This window comes from Physella acuta, unplaced genomic scaffold (assembly GCF_028476545.2).
Source record: "Physella acuta isolate Inbredline_101_S28 unplaced genomic scaffold, ASM2847654v3 ptg000878l, whole genome shotgun sequence".
NCBI classification, from domain to species: Eukaryota; Metazoa; Mollusca; class Gastropoda; family Physidae; genus Physella; species Physella acuta.
In genome coordinates this window covers 539,728-561,005 of record NW_026732395.1, presented here as the reverse complement: position 1 = coordinate 561,005, position 21,278 = coordinate 539,728, and the positions used below count along the sequence as shown (strand labels likewise).

The 21,278-nt window shown below is 36.2% G+C and overlaps 1 protein-coding gene across 1 annotated transcript; it reads left to right on the top strand.

Annotated features, from left to right (window-relative positions):
* The first annotated feature begins 293 nt into the window (after positions 1 to 293).
* Positions 294 to 20,606, top strand: LOC131952587 (sushi, von Willebrand factor type A, EGF and pentraxin domain-containing protein 1). The gene is made up of 15 exons (XM_059315332.1): positions 294 to 315; positions 493 to 637; positions 2,130 to 2,316; positions 5,344 to 5,454; positions 6,668 to 6,803; positions 8,734 to 8,858; positions 8,943 to 9,134; positions 9,374 to 9,550; positions 10,700 to 10,945; positions 11,514 to 11,690; positions 12,070 to 12,243; positions 17,778 to 18,026; positions 19,605 to 19,817; positions 19,956 to 20,147; positions 20,362 to 20,606. The coding sequence occupies exons 2-15, from the start codon at positions 512 to 514 to the stop codon at positions 20,604 to 20,606; spliced, it is 2,550 nt and encodes an 849-aa protein (XP_059171315.1). The 5' UTR covers positions 294 to 315; positions 493 to 511.
* Positions 20,607 to 21,278: the final 672 nt, after the last annotated feature.

The window sequence follows — 21,278 nt, the reverse complement described above, 5'->3', positions numbered from 1 at the left end:
CCCATCTTACCTTGAAATTTACGTTAGGTAATAATATAAAAAGATCAGAAATAGTTTGCAAATATGTAACATCCGTGTTTGCTTAAAATCACCTGTGTAAATATGCTTACGTTTGAATTAATATTTACACACTTTTAAAATATTTTTTAGACCTTCGGAAGGCGGACACCTTATATTTGCCATAAAAAACTGAAAATAAGAAATGTTAGCATAGTGTCGAGTCACGGTAATTAGTACATGTTGCAAGTAGTACATAAGGTACTATAATATACATGTAGTTTAAAAATAAGCCTGTTAGCTAAATTGATATGCTTCGTTAGTCTAATTTCAGCTTTGTAATAATCTAAATTAACTACATTCCTCAGTAAAAGAACTGCCTTACGTAAATATTATATATATATATATATATATATATATATATATATATATATATATATATATATATATATAGATATATATATATATATAGTCCAATGCTTTTGCGTTTTCTAGTTGGTGAAAGGAAATTAAAATGCCGTGGAGTGTTGCTGTTGTGTTGAAGGTTGAAGTACTATTATTATTCTCAGTATTCATTTTCTTACCAAAATGCAGTTTGGCAAGCGATGTTGACATAAAAGGACAACTCGCCCACAAAGAGGTTAGTTACTAACGATTTGTGTTTTGTTTCAACCTAATGTTTAGCAAATTGAAGTTTGCGCTAATAAACTAAGCTAGCCGCATTCCTTTTTAATTAATGTGTTTTGTATTCGATGTTATCGATTTAAAAGCTTATAATTTTACAATTTGTTAGTTTCGAGGTAGATTTCTGTTGCTCAAGTCCCTCTAAATTTTAGTTATGGAATTATCTGTCATGGAAAGAACAGCGACCTGTTTTACACAACCCTTTCCTAAAAGAACATAAAAAACACATGAGTTGTGCATTTTGAATATAAGCTTGTGGAAAAACATACTTATTCAGTACACTTGTGAAATTGAAAGAAAAGTTACGCTTGATCTTTGAACCATTTAGCAATATTATTTGATAAGGAGAATTTTATTAAATCCGATCATCAGAATACAATTAACATCGGCCGTATTAGACTTAAAAAAGATGGTTCCAAATGTTTGTTGCCAGATAGCATATTTGTCATTCAAAATTGAATATTTTATTGTATTTGTATAACAAGTACAATATGACTTCCTGTTTTATTAAGACTAGAATTAGTCAAACAAATAATTACTTGTAATATAATAGTATGGGACGGAATGGTCTAGCGGTAGGGAGCTGGACTGCTAACCCGTAAGTCTCGAGTTCGAATCCGGTTCAAGTCACTAGACGGTCCCTGAGTCCACCAAACTCTGATGGGAACCTAACTCACGTTAGGGAAAGTAAAGGCGGCTGGGCATAGTGCTGACCACACTATCTCTTCATAAACCGAGGTCACAGAAACAAGTGAACTCCACTTCACTAGCCCCATAGACCGTCAGATTTGAAAGGGAAACTTTTACTTTACTTAATATAATAGTAATTTAGCTAACACTTTTATTTTTAATTTGGATTAAGTAGAGTAAGGGTGTTCTGGTGATAGAAGATGTAGTATTATTTTATTTAAATACAATACTAGGCTATACCATTGACCACTTTTGTGTATTTATTTTGGGAAACAATTGTTGTAGCTTTCATTGTTTTACTCTCCCTGGTCATTTCCGTTGCCTTCAAAAAGGTGTTGAGGTTCATTTAAAAAAAAAAATGAATTGATAAAATAATTGTAAACGGCTTTTTAATGGCTTATATTCAACACAAAAAATATGAAGGTTTTTAAAAATTTTGCATGATTTACATAGACTTTTCAAGCCTATTATAGGAATCATTCACAGCTTGAATTAGCGAAATTTATCATTAGTGCAGTTTTTCTTTATGGCATTGTGATCTATCTCATTACACAGTGAGATAAAATGGCAATTACTATGCCAACCCGTCTTTGGTTTCCCTAATATGAGGAAGGAAAACATCAGAGCTGGGTGAACTTGGGCATGTCCAATAAACTAGTACGAAGGGTAGTAGCTGTAGAATAAAAATAAAGATACCCTTAGCAAATAATGTATTACTTTCCCAAAAAATTGCATTATTTTGTTGCCATCGATTATAGACTGCGTGCTTAGAAGAGACTATTATAAACACGGAGTCATGTACAAACCTAAACGAAGACAAAATACACATTGGGCAGACAGATGGAAAATACCTACCAGAGGGATCAGTTTGTGAGCTTAATGATAACAAAGATGGAAACACGACAGCAAAAGTAGTTGAATGCATACATGGAAAATGGATGTCAAGTAAATACATATATTATCTAATATACATGTATACATTATAGTATGCACATTCATTGTAATATGAATAAAATATATAACTATTTATATATAACTCTATATAACTATTTATAACTATATATAACTATATATAACTATATATAACTATATATAACTATATATAACTATATATAACTATATATAACTATATATAACTATATATATATCTATATCTATATATATATCTATCTATATATATATATATATATATATATATATATATATATATATATATATATATATACATACATATATATGTAAGTGTGTGTATAATATATAATATGTACAAATACTAACGCTTTATAGATATATAAATTATAAATTGTAATATTCACATAAAAGTATGTGTTCGCGTAGGAGTATGTCTATCTATATGTGCATGGTTAATTGCTCGTAAAATGCATACCTATACCTATACCTATACCTATACCTAGACCTATACCTATACCTATACCTATACCTAGACCTATACCTATACCTATACCTATACCTATACCTATACCTATACCTATACCTATACCTATACCTATACCTATACCTATACCTATACCTATACCTATACCTATACCTATACCTATACCTATACCTATACCTATACCTATACCTATACCTATACCTATACCTATACCTATACCTATACCTATACCTATACCTATACCTATACCTATACCTATACCTATACCTATACCTATACCTATACCTATACCTATACCTATACCTATACCTATACCTATACCTATACCTATACCTATACCTATACCTATACCTATACCTATACCTATACCTATACCTATACCTATACCTATACCTATACCTATACCTATACCTATACCTATACCTATACCTATACCTATACCTATACCTATACCTATACCTATACCTATACCTATACCTATACCTATACCTATACCTATACCTATACCTATACCTATACCTATACCTATACCTATACCTATACCTATACCTATACCTATACCTATACCTATACCTATACCTATACCTATACCTATACCTATACCTATACCTATACCTATACCTATACCTATACCTATACCTATACCTATACCTATACCTATACCTGTACCTGTACCTGTACCTGTACCTGTACCTGTACCTGTACCTGTACCTGTACCTGTACCTGTACCTGTACCTGTACCTGTACCTGTACCTGTACCTGTACCTGTACCTGTACCTGTACCTGTACCTGTACCTGTACCTGTACCTGTACCTGTACCTGTACCTGTACCCGTACCTGTACCCGTACCTGTACCCGTACCTGTACCCGTACCTGTACCCGTACCTGTACCCGTACCTGTACCCGTACCTGTACCCGTACCTGTACCTGTACCTGTACCTGTACCTGTACCTGTACCTGTACCTGTACCTGTACCTGTACCTGTACCTGTACCTGTACCTGTACCTGTACCTGTACCTGTACCTGTACCTGTACCTGTACCTGTACCTGTACCTGTACCTGTACCTGTACCTGTACCTGTACCTGTACCTGTACCTGTACCCTTACCTGTACCTGTACCTGTACCTGTACCTGTACCTGTTCCTGTACCTGTACCTGTACCTGTACCTGTACCTGTACCTGTACCTGTACCTGTACCTGTACCTGTACCTGTACCTGTACCTGTACCTGTACCTGTACCTGTACCTGTACCTGTACCTGTACCTGTACCTGTACCTGTACCTGTACCTGTACCTGTACCTGTACCTGTACCTGTACCTGTACCTGTACCTGTACCTGTACCTGTACCTGTACCTGTACCTGTACCTGTACCTGTACCTGTACCTGTACCTGTACCTGTACCTATACCTATACCTATACCTATACCTATACCTATACCTATACCTATACCTATACCTATACCTATACCTATACCTATACCTATACCTATACCTATACCTATACCTATACCTATACCTATACCTATACCTATACCTATACCTATACCTATACCTATACCTATACCTATACCTATACCTATACCTATACCTATACCTATACCTATACCTATACCTATACCTATACCTATACCTATACCTATACCTATTCCTATACCTATACCTATACCTATACCTATACCTATACCTATACCTATACCTATACCTATACCTATACCTATACCTATACCTATACCTATACCTATACCTATACCTATACCTATACCTATACCTATACCTATACCTATACCTATACCTATACCTATACCTATACCTATACCTATACCTATACCTATACCTATACCTATACCTATACCTATACCTATACCTATACCTATACCTATACCTATACCTATACCTATACCTATACCTATACCTATACCTATACCTATACCTATACCTATACCTATACCTATACCTATACCTATACCTAGACCTAGACCTAGACCTATACCTATACCTAGACCTATACCTAGACCTAGACCTAGACCTAGACCTAGACCTAGACCTAGACCTACACCTACACCTACACCTGCACCTGCACCTGCACCTGCACCTACACCTGTACCTGTACCTGTACCTGTACCTGTACCTGTACCTGTACCTGTACCTGTACCTGTACCTGTACCTGTACCTGTACCTGTACCTGTACCTGTACCTGTACCTGTACCTGTACCTGTACCTGTACCTGTACCTGTACCTGTACCTGTACCTGTACCTGTACCTGTACTTGTACCTGTACCTGTACCTGTACCTGTACCTGTACCTGTACCTGTACCTGCACCTGCACCTGCACCTGTACCTGCACCTGCACCTGTACCTGCACCTGCACCTGTACCAGCACCTGTACCTGCACCTGCACATGCACCTGTACCTGCACCTGTACCTGCACCTGCACCTGCACCTGTACCTGTACCTGTACTTGTACTAATTTTAGAATGTGTATTCTTTTTGTAATTTTCTCATATTTTTATGTTCATTTAATTTTAAAACTATAATAACATTTGTTTTTTTATAATTCAGTGTGCCTATCACTTATAGTTACAGATTCTGATTCTAATAGTCATCACAGATCGAAACGAGGAATAGAGCTACTAATTATTGGATTAATTGTTGGCTTTACAGTATGTTTTATTTTCTGTCGGCGTAAAAGTAAGCGGTTTTTTTTTCGTACTTTAAAAAAAAAACTTTTTAAAGCCATTAACAAAAGTAATGTGAAAATTATTGTTTTACAATTATTAGAATTTCGATAGCATGATTATAAATTTAAAAAAATCATTGTTTGTTCCTTAACGCGTAAGCCAGTATGGGAATGTAGTGGAGATAACATTTTACAGTTTTAGGGTTAACAGAAGAAAGTCTGACGCAATATTGTAAGAGTGTTTAATCAATGCGTTTCCAATCCTACATTCTTAGACGTATGACCTTGTTTGTAAAACTTGGCTATTTGAATGAACACAATGCCTGCGGTATATTTCTTGGATTATATTTGTCGGGGTAAGGAATTACCCACACTACCGCCTCTGGGCGTGCCGTGTGAAAGCCTTGAGTGTTCGTTATTTACTCTCCGTAATAGTGAGGTCGAATAAACTAAGACCCCTAACTCAGTTTAATGTCGTGTGCGACCTTGTAAATATTGAAGGGTGCACTGTACAACGAAAGACGCGCCTGAATGAATTTAGTGAACGACTAAAATATCCCATTTTATCCTTAGTCTGTCGCTCTGCTGAAATCGAACGTAGGCGCCAGACCAAACCCACATATTTTCATTAATATACTAGTGTGTCCGTTGTTGGGTGCTCGTCAAAACTAAACTAACGTAGGCGATATAATGTTCACAGGATAACACGAGGCACCGGCGGACGCGTATGATTCATATCCACCTTATCCATGTTCTATCGCAATTTTGAAAACGAACGTATGCAATATAACGCTCACGTGATAACCCGAGGAGCCAAACGACACCACGAGGGGTGCCGGAGGATGCGTCTGATTTGAAATAGTCAATGATTATTGTTGCCCATCGGTTTTTAGTGTATAGCAGTTTTGAAAACAAACGTAGACGCCATAGTGCTCACATGGGAGCCTGGGGTGCTTCGGGTCACCTGTTGCAGTTTTACCATTGATTCTAGTAATACCCCTTACCCGCTATGCAGTTTTTCCAACTCAAGGAGGGGTAAAACTTGCAGATTTGTGAAAACCTCGATTTCGATTTTTTGCACTATTATAAAATACTTCCTCTATACTTCGTACGCGAGAAAGTAGTAAGAGAAAAGCACTTGAATACAGGCGAACCAGGAAATATCATTAAAATGTTAGCGTCTCTAGACGAATATATGTTGCTAATCTGAAATTTTGTATTTAGGCCCACCACCTAACCGAAATCCAACAATAAGCTGTCCAACAATAGCTTCACCATTGTATACGCCGAGGAGCGAGTTGTCAATTTTGGTTTCATGGAAAGCACCTGAAGCCAGAGATCCAGACGGCGATAAAGTAAGGTAAAATCTATTTCACAAGATACACGAAGCTCTTTTTAATATAATGCTCATGAGTTAGAAGTGATAAAAATTAGGTTCAAGGACTAACCCGCGCTGTAAAGGCATTTTAAATATGAAATATGGCTTTTGGTCAGTTAAAACATTGTTCCGGAATTTTCCCGAGGGTAGCGCAATTTTTTTCGTGCTCCCTGGGACAGTTGTATATCTCCAAGAGTTTTCAAAGGGTTCTTGCGTGGGAATTTTTTTTCTATATATAGCTTATATAAGTATAATTTCACTCGTGGTTAATTTTTAGCCCTCATCGAGAGCTTTGAGTCAAGCGGACAGTTTTTCCACACGGCATTACCATTTACCTATGAGCATGCAAAAAATAACCCTGATGTACAGAAGTTAAGCACCCTAAAATCGGTATTGAAATTACCCACTGTTTTTCCCATAAAAAACAAAGATTATATAGGGAAATACGACTGGTCAGTTTTGATCCATTTCCATAATATTCTCGGATATAGCGAGTTTTTTCTGACACCCCTAGGCGTTCTTCAACCACATGAAAATATATCAAGGGGAGGGGGGGGGGTCGTTCGGCAAAGATTCTTCCGTAATATAACTCATATAAAGATAATTTCACTCGCGGTTACTTTTAAGCCTTCATCGAGGGCTTTTAGTCAAACGGACGAATTTTCCATATGACATGTTCATTTATCTATGAGCATGCAAAAAATAAGCCTGATGTACAGAGGTTAAGCACCCTAAAATCGTTGTTGAAATTACCTTCTGTTTTTTCCATAAAATACAAAGATTATGTAGGGAAATACGACTGGACAGTTCTGACCCATTTCCAGAATTTTCCCGGATATGGCGGGTTTTTTCTGACACCCCTTTTCGTTCTTCTACCACCTGACAAAATATCAAAGGGGGGTAGTTGGGCACAAGTTTTTTTCGTAATATAGCCCATATAAGGCGCCGGTCAGTCGAGGTCAGTTTTGACTCCTTCTCCGTTTACTTTGCGGCCAACCGGCACCGGCCCTCGTGTTCTATTGCCCCAAGGCATGATCCTGCCAAATTTGAAGCACATGCGGCCCCGGGAAGTGACCTATTGGGCACTTGACCACTTTCCTTTATATATATATATATATATATAGATATATACATACACGCACACTCACACCTATGTGTGTGTGTGTATTAGAATATTAATTCTTTTTAGGGTCTTGTGGTGCCAACAATTAATTTTGTTTGAAAATCTAAATCTCTCACTGGCTTACGAGATTTCTATTTCAAAGTGAGTGAAAATGAGACTTAGCCCTATAAAAATTGCATAGGCGCCGTTTGAAAGGGTGCGCCAAACGCGGTGATAATATTACAAAAAAAAATTTCATTACTTAATCATAGACAGTCGAAATAGAGATAGTTGACTGCTACTTGGCATTATTTACTTGTTTTCTGCATCAATTTCTTGACACCAAAATAAAAAGGTAACGGACTGGTAAAAAGCGTCCCGATCTTTCCTAGTGAGGGAGGTTAGGGCGCATTTTCACCAAAGCGAGTAGCTAAATATAAGCATAATTTAAAGAAGGGGCGCAAATAGATCGCCACGCTTTTGTATATTACCCGAAAGTGTTAAGTTTATATAATGTAATCAAAATTATTCATTATTAGGTACTTTTTATTATTGAAGATTACACATTTTTGCAACCCCCTTTGGATGGCGACCTAGGCGACCGCCTAGTTCGTCGTATATGTCCTGTATATATATATATATATATATATATATATATATATATATATATATATATATATATATATATATATATATATATATATATATATATATTTATATTTATATATATATATATATTTATATATCTTTATTTATATATATAAATATGAAAATTTTGCCCCTCAACAAAGAATATTTTTATGGTAATAGTGTTGTTCAGACACAAGGCCAGTTGCCTGGAACTTACCACGGAGAAGGTATTTATACGGTTTCGTACATGGCTAAAGATAATAGAGGAGGTATGGATACCTGCAGCACAACATTTCGTGTTATAGGTAAGAGTTATTCATTAAAAAAAATTAAACTGCCTTTTTGTACGGGTTAACTTTGATTTTTGATACGCTTGCCATATATCTAAGTCAGGAGATGTTCGATAGAGTACTCATACATATGGTACGGGAAGGTCTTATGTCAGCCTCCACAGTATATTAATATATTCGGATCTGAGTGTAGATATACATGTGATGATGGACACGAAATTAGCGGATCTTCTAATGCTCAGTGTAATGAAAACCAACAATGGTCTGTTGTACCGAAACCCAGCTGCCAAGGTTAACACTTTATCCTTTATTGTGTTTTGATTTATATTTTAACACACATATTTCGAAATATTTTTGTGTTAGAAATTTTAATTGTAATAATACTTTCGTTAGAAAACGGTTTAAATTTTTAACATAAATAAATACCGATAAGACATCGTATTGCTTTAACATAATTAATGTTTTATAATATAATAAAATAAAATGCAAAAAAGGACCTTTACTTTTTAATGTTTCTTTAAAAAAAATAGCTATAGCATGTGCTGCACCACCAATAGTAGAAAACGGTAAATTTACCGGTTGTCTTGGAGGCTACCCATATATGTCTAAATGTATCCTCACCTGCGAAACCGGTTATGTCGTGGATAGAACTGACACCATTAGATGTCTTGCAAATAGGTCATGGACAGTACCCGGCATATGCAGAGGTAATATTTTTTAACTAACACAAGTATTTTTGTCATAACGCTTTTTATATTTATTAAATCTCAGGCTTTATTAAGTTATATAAGTTAATATTACAAAACTAACATTTAATAAAACAATTTTCTCATGGGTTTCGTAAAAGAAGTCAATAAGATTACCAAATTTAGAGATTTGTTTAAAACTTGAAAATTATAATAAAAAAGTTTTAAATACCTTTATGATTCTATATCTATTGTTTGTTTGTTTATATTTTCCTCACTCCTATTAGATTGGGTACTTGCAGGTAAGTTGTAAGAAAATAGTTCTGGACAACGTTTTCTGTACTATCATGTTAACGAAAAAAATTAAAGCCTCCTCAAAATTCGAGTTTAAAGTGATCGAAAACTGACTTAGACTGCCAGCGGCCTCATACGAACTATACATTTTCAAAAGTGCTTAGACCAACCACTTGCAGATGCGACAAAAACTTGATATTTTGGAAGGAGATAGATCTGACATAGTAGGCACCTAAAAATTAGGTAAAATAAAGGATTAGGGAGTAGACACGAATATAAAAAGCGGTATCAACAAGGCCAGATGTGCCTTCAGCGTACTACACCCCGATTAAGAATTTCACAGCCTTGTCACTCTAGAGCAGAATAAGAATCTTCAACGCAACTGTTAAGGCAGTATTGCTTTATGACTGAGACCCGGAGATTACTAAATCAAATACAGATAGGCAACAGTCGTTCACAAATAGATGTTTACGAGAGATCCTTAAGATATTTAGGTAAGAGATGCTGCAAACAACAAGGCAACAACCAACAGACATTTACATTAAAGCCCCCTACGGTGATTATTCGGGCATTTCATGAGAAGGGAAGAGGCTACAGTCGCAAAGCAAGAAGTAGATTGGTATCCCCTAGGGGAGAGAAAAGTGGGCTGGTCAAGGCAATCAGTAGAAGGTGCGGCAATGGCTGCTGGTCTTACGTGGGCGTAAGTAAATAATAGAGTCCTTGCATATGACGTCACGGATCGTTCAGTATGTAAACATACGCCATCGCGGTGTACATGTCCGCATTCAAAATGGCAATATGTGCTGTGAAAGGTTGTGATACTCAAAGTGGCAGATCTAAAGGGGTTCCCTTATTTCGGCTATTATATTTTTTTAGATATTGAGCCTCCAGTACTGAATTGTGGTGCGCAAAAGATTGAAGTATATGCTGGGCCAAAACTTTCAAAAGTTCAAGTACAATGGCCTCCAGTAACAGCGGTAGACAACTCTAACTTTAGTTATCCAGTTGAAAGTGACATACAATCAGGGGCATTCTTTGACATTGGCGTCACCCCGGTCACGTTTACAGCTGAAGACAAGCAAAAAAACATTGGGCGGTGTACAAAAACTATTTCTGTCATAGGTGAATATTTTTCGTAAATTTGTATTTTGTTTTTGTGTGTGACTCGTGTAGGCAATTATTTGATCTAATTCACGCGAAGAGAACGTCATTGAAGTTTTATGCTATAATATGTATCGTGTACAATTTGGCTAATATAGGCTTAACGCATAAAATTTCTTAAATACATATATAATTACAATATATATATATATATATATATATATATATATATATATATATATATATATATATATATATTGAGTAGCGATATATTGAGTAGAGAATGCCCTAGTAAAGTCATAAACATTTTAATACTTACAGAATTAATTCCTAAAACTGTGTTCATAAAGATATTTAGTAAATATTGACTTCTAAAATGATTGGTACTTTCTCTTAATTAAAGATTTGGATTTGTTTGTTTGTTCTCAGTAACAATGATAGTCAGACATAGGCGGCGAGTGTCAATCTATTATACCAAACGCTTCACGTTATTTAAAAGAGCAAAATAATATAATTAATACTATTTTAATATAAACAGTTTTCGTGAAATCTGTATAAATTAGTGTTTTTAAAATTCTTTTTTTAACAGTCAAAAGATGTCCGCCCTACGAACCCGATGAACATGCTTATGTTAGCTGTTCCCATAGCAACGCCTACGGTTCCGTGTGTACTTCTGTGTGTAACGATGGTTATCTGTTGGTCGGAGCTGATTCACAGACGTGTCAAGAAAACAAAACGTGGAATGGATCGAAACCAACGTGCACATGTAAGTACACTAATTGTATACTTAACATGTAAAACGTATTGATACTATTAAAAAAACAGAAGTTAAAAGAGAAAACGTTTCAGATTTGAGTCGCTGGGTTAGAGTATGCACTTAACTATTCAATACTTTTCGTAAGATTTTGTAGATGGTTTCAAACCTCATTTAGATAGTTTCCCATTTTTAGAAAAAAAGTACATGTATATGTCTTTTACCTACTAACAAGCTAGTTGGAATTTTAATGTACATTAACTATATCATTTAGTCTGATTTTGTAAATCTACATTTTGTATTTAGTAATAAAATTGCAATCAGAGTTTTATAATTTGCTTATGTATTTAAACTAAAGTATTTTACCCATGATTTTCAATGGTTTTCTAAGCACGAGAATGCGGATCACCCTCTTATGTTGCATACGGAAATTACACGTGTCTTTCGGGAACGAAGTACAAAGACGTCTGTACCCTAAACTGTGACCCAGGCTTCCAGCGCGTAACACCAACTACAATTCTGTGTACCATTCTGGTAGAATGGACACAAGGAGGATACTGTAAAGGTGATTGATTGTGTGTAGGCTACTTAAAGAATACAACTGAGCTTATATAACGATTTTTTAATTTGTTTTTTTTTCACTTTTTATCAACTTATTCTAAATGAAGTTGACATCGCATAGGCTACGACTAAAAATGTTTGCGTTTATACCCGTTTATTCACTAGCCGTCCTGACCAGGCCATGCACTGGCCTCTATGAAAACCTTTTTGCAAATACCATGACTTGTGTGTTTATTAAGCAGCATATACCTAGAAATTCTAAGGTTTAGGTGAGGTAGATTGGAGTTGTTCTATTATAATACACTGACGAGAAGCCATGCTGTTTGTATATATATTTTATTGGCCTTCGCTAACATGATGGAGACCGGAACAGGAAGTAACAATAGATAAATACAAGGGACATCACTCAATAACAACATTATAAATATAACTAATACAAGAAGAGTGAGTTCCCCTGACCTCACAAATCCCAATATATTACATCCCTTTACCCTTAGTAAACACAACACATCTCTCAATAGAACAATTGACAGTATCCTAAAATCACCAATTATATTGTAACATGAACACTATGGTAGATTACATCTTTACAAACAATGCACAATATGTTACAACATAATCAAGATACAAAACAATGATGTCAAAGTCCTTTTGACCTTTAAAATCATAGGTCTAACTTATTTGGGACTTTGATTGTCCTGCTTGACCTTCTCAGTGGCTTTTGATTTGGTGACTCAAGATTCTGACCATATGGATTCTCTATCTCAGGAGGTCTAGGATTTAAATCATTAATTCCAGAATTTACATTTTCTGACTCCAGACAACTTGGTTCACTCATATCAACAGAACTTGGTTGTGGAACAAACTGAGTTGGTGTGAACTGATCAGATTTGGTGGGATTGATAGATTCACACTTATTATCTGCACAAGTTATTTTTAACTGGTCTGCATGTCTACGGACAATAAGTCCATCATTTGTTTTTACTTTATAAGACACAGGTCCTGTACATTGAACAATTTGACCTGGTATCCATTTTTCCCTTCTCCCATAATTTCTGAGATATACATTATCATTATATCCAAATTCTCTTCAATGGATGTTTTGTCATGATTTAATGGAACTATTTTTGAATTGGCATCTGAAAGTATTATGCTATTATTCAGATCCTTAACTGACATAGATTTCTTTGATTGATCAATTTTCTCAGGTAATCTGATAGTGCTTGTTGGTAACCAAAAATACTGTTTAAAAGTACTATCCTGGACCATATCAATTTGCAACTGTGATCCAGTATTTGAAGTGGGTGTATTAAATGGCAAAAATCTTTTTTCTTTTGATGTTACCCTTATAGTTTCTGTAAGTGCTAATGATGTTAGCAAAGTTGTTTGATGATCACATTCCTTCTTACTAATGTATTCTCTTTAAAAGCATTTGAAATTGCCATATCACCATAATCATTTATTAAGTTACAAATACTTTGTTTAGGCAACTCTGACTGATAATGGACTGCATCTTCTCCATCTTTTAGACTTAATTCCATTTTTCTTATTTTACATGGCCTTAAGTCATCATTCACAGACTCTTCAGGCCAACCATTCTTACAGTGCTCATATACTTTTATTAAGCACTCATCTTTTTGTGTTTCTCTCTTAACATCATTCACATATATATTGGAGTTATCCATGATAGTGAAAAGAACAAATACATCTTCTGGTACATAACTAAGGCTTTGGTTTTTTAAAGGTAATCTACTAAGACTATCTGCACTATTCTCAGATCCAGGTTTGTATTTCAATTCATAATTGTATGCGGCTAGTGTGATAGCCCATCTTTGAATTCTTGGTGAGGCATGCTCAGGTAGGGTTTTGTTTTCTCCAAATAAACCTAGCAATGGTTTATGATCTGTAAAGATGGTGAACTTCCTACCAAACAGAAACTTATGAAATTTCTTAACACCAAAAATGATGCCTAAGCCTTCCCTATCTAACTGAGAATAATTTTTCTCAGCCTGGTTCAAAGATCTACTGGCAAAAGCAATGGGTCTGTCACCCTTCTCATCCATGTGGGACAAGACTGCTCCTACACCATCTGGTGAAGCATCACATGTTAATATAAGTCTTTTCCCTGGGTCATAGTGAGTTAGTAAGGTGTCAGAAGACAAAGCTTCTTTTGCTGTATTAAAAGCAGCATCTTGTTGTTTACCCCAGTGCCAAGTTGCATTTTTCTGTAGCAGCTTGTACAGTGGTGATAGTTTACCAGACAGATTCCCTATGAACTTCGCATAGTAATTTATCAAGCCCAAAAAAGCTCTTAGTTGTTGGGTATTTTCAGGTTTTGGTGCTTCTTTAATGGCTTTTGTTTTCTCAGGTTGAGGTCTGAGACCTTGCTTGCTTAATATATAACCAAGAAAACTAATTTCTGTCAGCATGAATTGACATTTATCTTTGTTTATCTTTAAACCTTTTTCACCAACTATTTTCAAGACTTTATCAAGTGTTTTAAGATGTTCAGTGTCATTCTTACCAGTTATGTACACATTGTCAAAGTAAACACAAACATTTGGAATGTCCTTAAAAATACTGTCCATGACAGCTTGGAAAATTCCAGGGCTGGATGATATACCAAAACATAGCCTTTCATATTGGTAGAGTCCTTTATGTGTGTTTATTGTCGTATAGACTTTTGAATCTGGATGCAGTTGTAGTTGAGTGTAAGCATGACTAAAGTCTAATTCAGTGAATTTGTCTCCTCCTGCCAAATTCAAAGAAATTTCCTCAATGTTAGGAATAGGGTACCTATTTAGCTCTATTTGCTTATTCAGTGTAGCTTTATAGTCTCCACAAATTCTTACAGAACCATCCTTCTTTAACACTGGCACAATGGGCGTTGCCCAATCTGAATAGTCTACCTTCTTTATGATGCCATTAGATTCCAATCTACTTAGCTCATTTTCAATTTTATTCCTCATTGCATAAGGTGGAACTCTAGCTTTGCAGTATCTTGGATTTGTGTCTTTAATGCTTATCTTCACTGTTCTATCATTTAGTAATCCAGGATTACCAAAAACACATTTATTTTCAGATATAACTTTATCTATTGAAGTAAGACTAGATTCTCTTGCATTGTTCAATGAACATATACTCTCCCAATTTAACTTAAGATCACTTAACCAGTTCCTACCTAGTAATGGTGGTCCATTTCCTTCAACCACAAGAAGAGGAAGTTTAACACTTTGACCATTATAACTTACATGAACCATACACTCTCCTATTACCGGAACATTGTCACCAGGTTATGTTGTTAGACACTTGTGACATGGTTGTAGAGGCACTGATCCTCCTGTGACAGCGTCATAGTCCTTCTTTGTGATGACAGTTAGCGATGCTCCAGTGTCAAGTTGGAAGCTGATGCTCTTACCGTTGATATAAACTGGTACATTGATGGGAGCATGACTTATTGATTTCACAGAGAATAGGTTGAAATCCGGCTGCGAATCAGTTTGAGCATTTTCACTGGTAGAGTGGTTCATTGGTTGGGTTAGGTAGTCTTGGTGAGAGTTAACATAGTACTGCCTTTGGTTGCGGTACTGTCTTGACTGGCTAGATTTAGCAACAGACGAAGACTTTGCAAAGCAGGCCTTGGCAATGTGACCTTGCTTTCTGCACTTATAACAAGTTGCCAACTTGAACTTGCATCGATGAGATGCATGGGGACCCTTGCATCGATGACATTTTTGATAATTATTACTAGATTTAGATCTAGGATTTGAACGTGCAGGATGTTTAGCATAAGTTGAAATGCTCTGATGGGGTTGGTGTTTGTTGACTAACCTGCTGTTTACTGCATGGATCTCTGAAGGCGTTAGAGATTTTGCCGCATCGGATGGCTGCTGGAATGAAGTTGCAAGTTGTATTGCTTTTTCTAATGTTAGATCTGACTCGAGCAGCAACTTTCTTTGAATATCAGGGCTGTTTACACCTGTCACAAACTTTTCACATAGTCTGTCAGACAGCGTATCGCCGAATTCACAAAATTTACTTAGATGACGTAAAGCAGCAACATATTCTGATATTGACTCGTTTGGTTGACGAGTCCTACCGTCAAATCTAGCTCGACATAGAAACTTTGATGGGGTAGGCGCATGGTGGTCTGTTAGCAATTTGCTCAGCTCGTTAAAGCTCTTGGTAGTTAGACTAGCTGGTGCGCATAAGTCCTTTAGTAGCCTAAATTGTTGAGGCCCTATGACTGTTAACAAAACAGCTCTCTTTTTGGCTTCTATCGTCACGTCGTTTGCTTCAAGGTAAAAACTTAACCTATCTAGATAATCCTGAATGGTTTCATCATTCGAATCAAATTCTTTTATTTGGCCATACAGCGCCATTATCCTAGAAATACTTAGCCAATATGCTCTAGCAAACCTCTTTTTGAGTAAGTAGGTGCTCTTTCTAGTGGATCATTTATCCTCGTCGCCAATTGAGGTAGATTGGAGTTGTTCTATTATAATACACTGACGAGAAGCCATGCTGTTTGTATATATATTTTATTGGCCTTCGCTAACATGATGGAGACCGGAACAGGAAGTAACAATAGATAAATACAAGGGACATCACTCAATAACAACATTATAAATATAACTAATACAAGAAGAGTGAGTTCCCCTGACCTCACAAATCCCAATATATTACATTAGGAAATACATTACTTTTCTAATTAATCTTAACCATAATCAACCAAATGCAAAACAAAAACAAACACAAACATAACGCAAACACAAACACAAATCCACAATAAAACGCAAACACAAACCTAAACAAAAACACATACCCAAACAAAAACGCAAACACAAACACAAAAGCAAACGCAAAAGCAAATTTAAACACAAACAAAAACGCAAAAACTAACGCAATTACAAAAGAAAACACAAACTCAAACAAAAACGCAAACCTAAACGCAAATAATAACACAGAACATAAACAAAAACTTAAATGAAAGTATAAACGCATGGTGCTCACAGTCTATTCCGAGGCGCCAAAAGCTCCAAAATTGCACCCTGCCGGGGCGCCGGTGGAACCGCCTGATTTAACTTAGTAAACGACTGTAATACCCCAACTTATCCATAGTCTATTGCACTCACTTAAACGAACGTATGCGCCATAGCGCTCACGTGAAGGCCCGGGGCGCCAAATAGCATCCTGTCGTGGCGCCGGCTGACGACTTGGTATAGAGTTAGTGAACGACTACAGTAACTCTCTTTACTCACCGCTTATCGCACTCTTTTAAACAAAATCATGGACCATAGTGATAGTTAAAAGATCACTACATCTACTCTCATCTCTACTAAAGTACTCTCCAATCAATACCATTCTTTTCTACTCCCTTTCAATCTCTTCTAAATATTTCTACTGTGTTGTATTTCGTGTATTGTTTGGTGAATGGCCTGTCGAGTGGTATTCATGTTGCTGGGTAAGTGGTTGTGTGTGTATCACAAAGTTTAATCTTTATTTTATAATCGATATTATTTAATCAATTATTTACAGATACTCAGCCACCAACATTTCCCAATGGATGTCCTCGTGACCTTGAAGTTATTGCCTCTGAAGTTGGACAGCCCACATACGTTAATTTTACACTGCCAGTAGCTGTTGACAATTCAGGCGATGGTGTCATAGTAAATTCAGAGCCGGTATCCCGAGCTATCTTCGCACTGGGGTCCACTAAAGTAACGGTCACTGCGACCGACACACAGGGTCTTCAATCAAAATGTTCATTCTTTGTTGTAGTCAAGAGTAAGTAGAGATCGTATTTTAGTTCTCGCACGAACCAATCCTATTCCTGATCATAAAAGAGATAGCGTTTGTGTAAACATTCTTGCTACAGACGTTTATTGCCCTAATACCTTTAACAAAAGCCTATATTTTCTGTATAGGAGAGAGTGGTGAGAAGTGGAACAACGATTTGAGATGCGAAAAAAACAACTGCAATTATCGGTTCATCTGATAACTTAAATTTTCAGAAAGGCTCTTACAAATATTAATCTACTGTCATTTTTAAGGACATGCTTCTTTTTGATGTATGCTACTTCATAATCCTCCACTTCGTCTATCTTACTCAAAATACATCCAACATAAAAACTTTTTATACTTTTTGTGTCAAACTCTATCAACGCTTGCCCCACTTGCTTTGCTTTTTCTTTTGTTTTACCAAGGCAGAGTGAATTTTATGTTTCTGACAACTACCATCTGGTATGGTAGGCTTCTTGCAATTTCAGTGGTAAAACTGAAGCATACGGTAGAGCAAAGGAACACATACAACTCTGATTCTTCTTGCAAAACGAAGCCCATCGGTTGTCCATGCTTAGCGACAAAGCAATGCAGTGCAAACGGGGAGAGTCAACGACTGTCTGCCATAAGGCTAACGCTTTCTCATTTCAAAACACTTATAACAACACCATAGATACCTCTTTCGTCAGCATGAGGCTTTGCTGTTTTTCTAATGTACTTGCGTTATGTCTGTTAATTATAATATGCCTGACTATCCGTTATCCTTGGATAACTGTTTAGTTGATGATCTTTATCTCCCCCCCCCCCCAAATTGTCACACAGCGTCACAAAAAAAAAGAAGTCACACCTCAGCTTACATGTTTTTATCTTTTTAAAAAATCTTTCTATAATAGTTTCTGAGATAGAACCTTATTTAAATAATAATTGAATAAATTATTAAGTCTAACTAATATTTATGAATTAGAACCAATTGTGATTTAGCACTGTGCATTTAGCATTATAATGCGTTAAACTTTTAAATTGCCAGCAAGGCCTTCTATGGAAGCCGCCATATTTGTTGCGAAAATAAGTAAATAAATCAAGTGACGTCAATAAGCCTGTGAACGTTTATATTTTTTGTGAAAATAAAGTACTATACATGAAATTAATTATTTAATTTCTGTAAATGTGTGTTTAACAGTTCGGGAAAAAGAACATTACTCAATACATAAATACGTAATTTACAGTTCTACACAGAGTGCAGATGCTTTCATCTAAATAAATAGACAAAAAAAAATAATAAAATATACAAACTTCTCTCTTTTAGTAGTATACCGATGTCTATTTAGTAATTTAGGAAAATTATTACATCAAGAGATGGTTTAAATACATAAAGTAAAGACTTCGCACTTGACCGTTAACATGAAACCATTCCGTTAAAATGAGAACTTAATGTTATATAATGAACGGCTGAGTGTTTTTTTTTTCTGGGCACATTGAAATTTTGTGTCCAAAATGACTAAAATAATGCTCTGTTCCACTTCTTACCACGCTCCCCTGGTTATTGATTTTTAACTCTTTTCTTTTCAAAAATAATACCCAAAGCTATATCATGTGACGCCCCCAACATCGATACGTCAGGAAAAAATCTGATTGGGTATAACTGCTCTGATCAATATGTGTTTGGGTCTTCCTGCGACTTATCTTGCATGAATGGGAACCCGATAACTGGCCCCACCCAGATCAGATGCGGGAAAGTAGATGGCAACAATAGTGTACAATGGAAAATGGAAGGAAACTCCCGTCCAATTTGCGAGCGTAAGTCTACTAACTATACTGTCATATTTGTACAGTTAAATATTTTCTCTAACCGTAAATGTACGATAAAATAATTTAGAAATACAACGGGCTTACGTAGTCACATTTACCGTATGAACACCTTTATAATATTTACAGTAAAGGCCTGCAGTAAATTAAGAGTCCCAAAAAATGGTTCTCTTTCGTGTGATTTACTTGGTGGTGGCAGTGAAATTTGCATTTTGATGTGCAATGAAAACTATTCCTACCCTTATCAAGATCCTTTTCAATTTTCCTGTGCGAAGAGCAATGGTACCTGGTCACCTACAGAAACAACACGGGATTGTGTCGGTTGGTCGAATTCACATTGCTAGCTATTTTATACATTTTAAGATAAAACAGAGTATGCTTATTAAATTTGGTCGGAATGTAATGTTGTCTCATTACTTTAACTTGTTGTAAGTTGTAAACTAAAAACTGAAATTAAATTATTATTTTTAAGGCAAGACAGCTTATTTTGAATTATCTGTCTATTAACTTTAATGTTATATTTCACGTTTAACAGATAGACGAAAAGTAGTTTCTGTAACAACCGATCTTCGGTTTTACTACTACACTGGAACGTGTTCTACTGATAGCGCTGACATCAAGGACAAGTTTGTTAAAGCTGTTTCTCGCAGTGTATTCAGTGCTATGTGTTCACAAGACACTCCTTGTACTGTGGACACAGTATCAGTGTCCTGTGGCATTATTGCCCGTAGACGGAAGAGAGACACAAGCAGTTCCTCTACAGAATATACGGTAAAATAAATATCATTTTAGTTCTTTCTAAATGGCCCAAAATACAATAATTTATGTCTGAATACATTGAAAATAAAACACAATAACGTCAGGTTGTGGTTGATTAAACGTGTAAAGGGGATGGAAGCAGGCGTTGCTGCTAAAAAATACAAACAGAAAACGATATTTCAACCCCAAGGGTAGACAGAGAGACAGAATATAGTCAAAGTAGAGACGGAGGAGTTTTAACCCAACGGGACCCGAACCTACCATTCCACGCGATACCAAATCGCCTCGCCCTCCATGCATCAAGTCAGACGTGTAACCACTTCATTGGCTGAAGTGGTTACAAGAGTCTGACTTGATGCGATTTGATGCCGCGTTGTTCGGATCCTGTTGGGTTAAAAACTGCTCTGTCTCTACTTGGACTATGTTCTGTACATCTGTCCAGAGGCGTAGCGAGGGGGGGGGGGGCTGGGGTGCGGATCGCACCGGGTGACACCATTTAGGGTGGTGACACCAAGGCAAAAAATAGCAAAATATATAGAGAAAAACTTGAGGGGGGAGGGTGCAAATCAAAAGTTTGAGGGGGGTGCATGCAAATCGAAAGTTTGAGGGGGGGGGGGGGGGGCGTGCAAATCGAATGTTTGAGGGGGGGGGTGCAAATTGAAAATAAGAAAGTTTGCCCCCGGGAAGGGTCGC

Bases quoted from the DNA above. Each gene is read 5' to 3' on its own strand.
- LOC131952587 (XM_059315332.1), top strand. From the start codon at position 512: ATGCCGTGGAGTGTTGCTGTTGTGTTGAAGGTTGAAGTACTATTATTA. The intron at 638-2,129 runs GTTAGTTACTAA...CATCGATTATAG, and splicing joins GACAACTCGCCCACAAAGAG to ACTGCGTGCTTAGAAGAGAC. The intron at 6,804-8,733 runs GTAAAATCTATT...TTATGGTAATAG, and splicing joins CCAGACGGCGATAAAGTAAG to TGTTGTTCAGACACAAGGCC.